Source organism: Helobdella robusta (assembly GCF_000326865.2).
Source record: "Helobdella robusta unplaced genomic scaffold HELROscaffold_11, whole genome shotgun sequence".
In the NCBI taxonomy this organism is placed as follows: Eukaryota; Metazoa; Annelida; class Clitellata; order Rhynchobdellida; family Glossiphoniidae; genus Helobdella; species Helobdella robusta.
Genome location: NW_008703617.1, coordinates 1,182,559 through 1,189,792, shown reverse-complemented (window position 1 = coordinate 1,189,792; position 7,234 = coordinate 1,182,559). Strand labels below are relative to the sequence as shown.

The 7,234-nt window shown below is 37.2% G+C and overlaps 1 protein-coding gene across 1 annotated transcript; it reads left to right on the top strand.

Annotated features, from left to right (window-relative positions):
- Positions 1-342: 342 nt before the first annotated feature.
- Positions 343-4,557, top strand: HELRODRAFT_72088 (hypothetical protein; the record flags this gene model as incomplete). Its single annotated transcript, XM_009012713.1, has 7 exons — positions 343-548; positions 588-934; positions 1,826-2,058; positions 2,787-3,008; positions 3,512-3,590; positions 3,797-3,885; positions 4,063-4,557. 7 exons carry the CDS (start codon positions 343-345, stop codon positions 4,555-4,557), a joined length of 1,671 nt encoding a protein of 556 aa, XP_009010961.1.
- Between the last annotated feature and the right edge of the window lie 2,677 nt (positions 4,558-7,234).

The window sequence follows — 7,234 nt, the reverse complement described above, 5'->3', positions numbered from 1 at the left end:
CTCTCCGTGAGAGAACACTCAGTGCCCAATACAACAGTTGGCGTTTTGAAAGCAAAGCTAGCCCAATCTATTGACCACAATATATTATTACAAACAGAATTTGTCATCTTCACTCAGAGTGACGGTCAAGACAAGCACTTCTACATTCACGGCGACCACACTCTGAAGACTACGTCCATTGCGATCGATCGCGAGACACTTCCCGGCTGCAGTAGTAGCCATCACGTCGCCAGCCACCACAGTCTGAATAAGAAACATCACAAAATCCACAAGCACAACAACAACAACGCCAGAGATGAGAATGAGAATTGCTTTCTCACGTTCAACATCGGCCTCATGAGGATGCAACAGCTGGAATCGACCGTATCGGTAAAAATTTATATCGAAGACATCAACGATAATGCACCAATCTTCTCTCAATCGATTTATTTCATGAATTTGTTGGAGAACATCAAAAAAGGAACGCTGATAGCTCTGCCGATAGCCACCGATCGCGATTCTTCAGTCAATGGAGTGAAAAAGTATCGACTGGCGGCCGAGACTCCGCAGTTTTCAATGGGCTACAAGGTGAGACCAAGCTTCGAAAGTTTTTTCAAACTGCACGAAGAACTGGACAACGAAACAAACACCATCATTCCCTATTTGAAGGTAGAAAAGCCATTAAATCTGCCGCTTGGGCCGTACAACTTGACGCTGGAGGCGCTGGACGGTGGCGATCCGACTCTAATCGGTTCGTCGGTACTTACGATAAATATCGACGACGCTAATGATCACGCACCGCAATTTAAAGAAGAATTCAAAGATTATTACGTAAGAGAGGACCACAATGTCACGGAGTCATTCTATAGGGCTGAAGCATTTGACGATGACAGTGGCGTGAACGCTCAGATCACCTACTCCATCATTGAAGATTCGCACTTGAGCAGGATGGCCAGTAGCGGGGATGCAACCGAAAATGAAGGTTCGATGTTTAGGATTGAGGAAATGACTGGCCAGTTGTTCCTGAGAAGGAATCTGGATTACGAGAAGGAAAAGTCCCATCAGATCCGCATCCTGGCGGTGGATCATGGTCAGGAACCGCTGACAGGATATCAAACCCTTGAAATTAAGGTCGTTTTGTTGATTGTTGTGTTATCTAATTGACTAAACTTAAGAATAACATTTAAAAAAAATAATATTGTTAGGATTTTGATTAATAAACTTAAATTAATTTTCAATATTCCAACATACCAGGTTGAAAATGTGAACGACAACCCGCCAACTATGAATGTATATACAGCCGGTTCAAGGCACCAGCACAACAACAACCAGCAACAACAGCAACAACAACATCGGCAACATCATCATCAACATCATCATCAACAACATCATCATCATCGTATGGAGTATGGTGATGACGACGACGACGATGATGAGAGGAACTATGTGGCGAATATTACGGAGAATGCTAATCCAGGGCTGTTTGTCGCCTTCATCTACGTCACAGATCCAGACGGAGGTAATGATTATTGTTATCATTTATTATTAATATTTATTATTATTATTATTATTATTATCATCATCGTTATTGTTATTATTGTTGTTGTTGTTATGTTGGTTATGGCAAGCATTTTCATTAGGGAAATATTGATAATAATGATGAAAAACGATGACGATGATGATGCGATATATAAATGTTTAATGTAAGGTAATTCATTGTAGTTTACAGATTTTGAAAAATATCGAAATACCGATAACTTTGTAGCATTTATTTCAAAATCAACGCCCCTATTCACAGATACTGTTAAATGCGAGCAGAACAACTCAAAAAACGAGTTCAAATTAGAAGAAATGTCACCGGGTTATCAGTTATCGACACTGATCACACCGGATTTTGAATCGATCCGATCGTACCGAATTCGAATACAATGCTCCGACAATAACCGACCGTTTCTGACGTCATCGGTCGATATCTATGCCAGGATCGTCGACGAGAATGACAACGCGCCGGAGTTTAGCCATCCCCAGTACAGTTTTGAAATTGATGAAAACACGCCTGAGAATAGCACTATAAATATGGTGAGCGCTCTATCTTATTATTTTTAATTAATTTATAATTTGTAATATTTAAAAAAAATACTTTTTATTATTTAATTATGACAGCTTTTGTCAGCAAATGAAAAAACCTGACCAGATGTACTACTTTTACTACTACTACTACTACTACTACTACTACTACTACTACTACTACTACTACTACTACTACTACTACTACTGCTACTACTACTACTATTATTACTGCTACTACTACTACTACTACTACTACTACTACTACTACTACTACCACTACCACTACCACTACCACTACCACTACCACTACCACTACCACTACTACCACTACCACTACCACTACCACTACCACTACTACTACCACTACTACTACTACTACTACTACTACTACTACTACTGCTACTACTACTACTACTACTACTACTACTACTACTACTACTACTACTACTACTACTACTACTAATGAGAACATCCTTTTATTTTCATTTTAAAACTTAGGTTGTAATTGTAAAGTTAAAGTAATAAAACGTATAATGTAAATTATAATAGATATTCCACAATGCTCGCCATACATTTTAAATTGGCACGAAGAAAAATAGAATCAGCATTAAATTACGTTCAAATCGTGTTCCTATCACAGTAAATTGCGTAAGATGACGATAATAATAATAATAACAATAATAATAATAATAATAATAATAATTATAAATAATTATTTTTTAATACTACGAAAACAGATTTCTGCCAGCGACAGAGATGATGGCGAAAATTCGAGACTCAAATATTCGATAATGGAGACAAAATTATCGTCGAGTCTGGTATCAATAGACGAGAATACCGGTCGGTTGAGAACCGCATCTGTATTGGATTACGAGAAGATTAAAGAGATTAATTTCAAGGTCAGGGTCGTGGATTGTGGCATTCCGCCCCGAGAAGCAGATGCCAGCGTCAGGATAAAAGTTTGTATGGAATATCTCTTTTGCGACGATGACGATGATGTTGTTGTTGTTGTTGATGATGATGATTATGATGATGGTGGTGGTGATGATGATGATGATGATGATGATGAAGAAGAAGAAGAAGATGATGATGATAAAGATGATGATGATGATGATGAGAATTATATAGATGATGACAGGGATGGTGTTTGTCAAGATGATAACATCATAATTTTCATCGGAGGTATTTTATTACCAGCACCTATGTATCATATGTATCATTACATTACATCACAATCATCATCATCATCTTCATCTTTTTTTTCTTCTTCTTCATTTGTTTCTTCTTCATCTTCTTCGTCTTCTTCATCTTTTTCTTCTTCATCTCCTTCACATTCTTCATCTTCTTTTTCTTCATCTTCTTCTTCATCTTTTTCATCTTCTTCTTCTTCATCTCCTTCGTCTTCTTCATCTTCATCTTCTTCTTCTTTTTCAATATCATTGTCATCATCATTAACTTCCAGATAAACGACGTGAACGACGAGGCACCAACCTTCACAGCAAGCTCCTACCATTTCGTTGTGCAAGAAAATAATCAAGCCGGTCTCTGTTCGCTAATTAAGTTTTTGTTAACTAAATTAATTACCCAATTATTATTCAATTAATTAGATAATTTATTGATGACGCCAAAGTAAATTAGATTGATTAATTAATTAGATAATTTTTTGATGACGCCATATTGAATTAGATTAATCATTTAATTAGATAATTTTTTGATGACGTCATAGTGAATTTTTTTTCTCCCAAAGGAACTGAAGTGGGAATAGTGACAGCGATAGACGCCGATTCCTACCCAAACAACAATTTCCTGTACGAGTTAATGGATGAAGAGGAAGACGTCATTTTCAGCAGCAACAACAAAAACGAAAATGGCATCACATACCATCCAATTGATTCGGTGGATTCGTACAACAACATCAACAACAACAACAACAACAACAACAAAGATTATTTCAATCGCCGAATTCATAGCAGCGGCAATTTCAAATACCACCACAACAACCACATGCCAAAGAGAAGTAAGAAGCCAATTTTCTTTAGCGTTAACGTTAGAAACGGTCAAATACTAGCTACCGCAACTTTCGACAGAGAATCGGTATCCGAATACCGATTCAAAGTAAGAGCGATCGATTCCGGTAACGCCATGCTATCCGGTACAACAGAAGTCATTGTTAAAATCAGTGATGCTAACGATAACAAACCGAAAATAATTGATATAAAAAGACCGAGATTCGGTCACGGTACTACCGACGAATTGGTGATCGACAAACAGCATGAAAATGTTGATGAAGAGAACCTTTTGGAGACGATTGATGTCACAAGCACAACACTATCAAATCAAGTACCGGTCGGTTTTGAGATCTGCACATTCGTTGCTACCGACGCAGATGAAGGTGATAATGATGATGATGATGTTGTTGTTGTCTTGATGATGAAGACGACGACGATGATGGTGATGTTGGTAACGCTGATGACGATGACGACGAAGATGATGATGATTATAATTTAAAATTAAATTTTCGCGTAGGTGTCAATGCCAACTTGACGTACAGTGTCGTCGTGTTCGATCTTCATCCATCCATTACGTCATCCTCATCTTCATCTTCCTCATCCTCCTCCTCATCATCATCAACTCCACCGATAATAATAAAAGAGCTACCACCGCCAGCTTTTCAAATTGACCCAATCAACGGCCACCTGACGACTTCTCGCGACTTCTCCTCCCTCTCTTTCAGTCGCTACCGATTGTTAGTCACCGTCAAAGACGGCGGTGGTCTGTCAGTCACCATCAGGATGACGATAATAGTGGACGAAGAAGTTGCGTTCATTGCGTCAGACGGAGATGGTGGCGAATTTGTCGGAGGGACAAAAAATTTTCTACGTGGCCTGGCCTCTAAACACGGTCCGGTACTCGTGTTCGGTGTCGTGGCGGTATCGGTTATAATCGGCTTGCTGCTGATCGTAGCGATTGTAGCGGTAAAGACTCGAGACAGACGGAGAGCAAGGGAGATGGCGGGGATGGACACAGTCGGTAATGGCGGAGCGATTAGAGGCGATACGTACCACTGCAGATCGCAAGAGCAAAAAGTGATCGAGAAAGCTAACGGTTTTATCAGTAAGGAGAGTTCGGCGTTTCGAAACTTGTCAACTAGCGGTACTTATATTGTCGGTAGTGGAGTTAATAATTTGAACAGCAGTGGCAATGCGGATGTCACATGTAAGGCAAAGAATGAATATTTCGTGAGAAATGATTGCTATGGTGGAAGAAACTGTCCTACTGACAGTTCGGCACCAATGGTGAGTGTGTGAGGTGATTTGATTGGCTGGTTGATTGATTGAGTGATTTGATTGGCTGGTTGATTGATTGAGTGATTTGATTGGCTGGTTGATTGATTGAGTGATTTGATTGGCTTGTTGATTGATTGATTGAGTGATTTGATTGGCTTGTTGATTGATTGAGTGATTTGATTAGCTGGTTGATTGATAAATGATTGATTGATTGGCTGGCTTGTTGATTGATTGATGGATGAGTGGATAGAGAATGACCTTCAGACGAATGAATGAATGAAAGTTTCACGTAGTTGAGCAGTTGATTTGTGTGCCATTGAGGTCAATTAGTAATATTTTTTTTTCAAATTTAAAATGAATTCATGTAGACCGACATTAACTCGAACCTTTAGCATGTACGTGGTGAATTTTCAAATTCAAAAACATTATAAAAAAAATAAACAACACAACAATCGCAGACCTGCACGCTAAACTCAAGATCGACTCTCATCACACCATCTATCATAAACAACAACATCAACAACAACAACATCAACAAAAACACCAATGTTACATCACCGGTTTGTGTTGTTGTTAGTTGTTAATGTTGTTGTTGTCATCGTTGTTGTTGTTGTCGTTGTTTAAATGGATAGACTGTTTGGCTTCAAACTATTTATAAGCAGTGTTTGATTGCTTTTTTTGTATTTGTACTTGTCATTATTTTTGTATTTTGGGTATAGTTGTGTGATTGGTGTAGTTGTATTTCATGTTTTTTTTGTATTGTCTTTTTATTCATTTTTATAGCGCGCTCTTGTTCAAGGTGTATTTTACCACTAACCGGATTTGTATCTACATTTTCTTCATCATTGTCGTCTTGGTCATAATTTTTTTTATCACATTTACGTCATCACCATAATGATAATTATCTAAAATATAATAATAACGACAGCAACAATAACAACTACAACAACAACAACAACAATAATAATAATAACCCCCATCAGCTGATCACCAGTGTTATAGATAGAAACAGATTGCTTGACGATTCCTCTACAGACGATTCGACAACAATAACAACAATCACAAATAATAATAACAACAATAATAACAACAATAATAACAATAACAACAACTACGATGACGTCACGATTTCGAAGAAAGGAAATGGTTAGAGTTTTATTCGTTATCTTTGGAATTCAAATTTTGCTTATTTTTTTGCTTATTTATTTCATTATTCACTATTATTATTGCTAATGTTGTTGTTGTTATTATTATTATTATTGTTATTATTATTTTTATTTTTGTTATTATTATTGTTATTATTATTATTATCGCTATTGTTCTCTTGGCTTTTGTTGCTTGAGGTTCTCTGGAATTATTAATCTTTCTTTGTTTCGAAATAGGCGATATTAAAATAATAAAACATCGCGACGACACTAAAACAACAACAATAATAACAACAAAACAGCAACAACAAAAATAATAACAACAACAGCAATAATGATAATAATAATGACACTGACCAAACGTCAAATATGATTGGTCACGCTGAAGTCATAATCTCATTGAACCGTGCATTCCCTACCTACAGAATTATTATTATTATTGTTGTAGTTGTTGTTGTTGATGTTGTTGTTGTTGATATTGTTGTTGTTGTTGTTGTTGTTGTTGTTGTAAATGCATTTTCCATGTTATCGTTTAAATCCTTGTCTAACTTTTCTTGCATGTGCATGCGCGAGACATTAAAATATCATCATGGCTATCGTCGCCATCCTCATCGTTATCATCATCACAATCATTATCGTCTTCTTCTTCATCATCTTCATCATCGATATCATCATCACAATCATCATCATCGTCGTCGTCATCACCGTGTAGCCTCAAGTACATTGGGATAGCAACCGAAGAGATAAGATGGA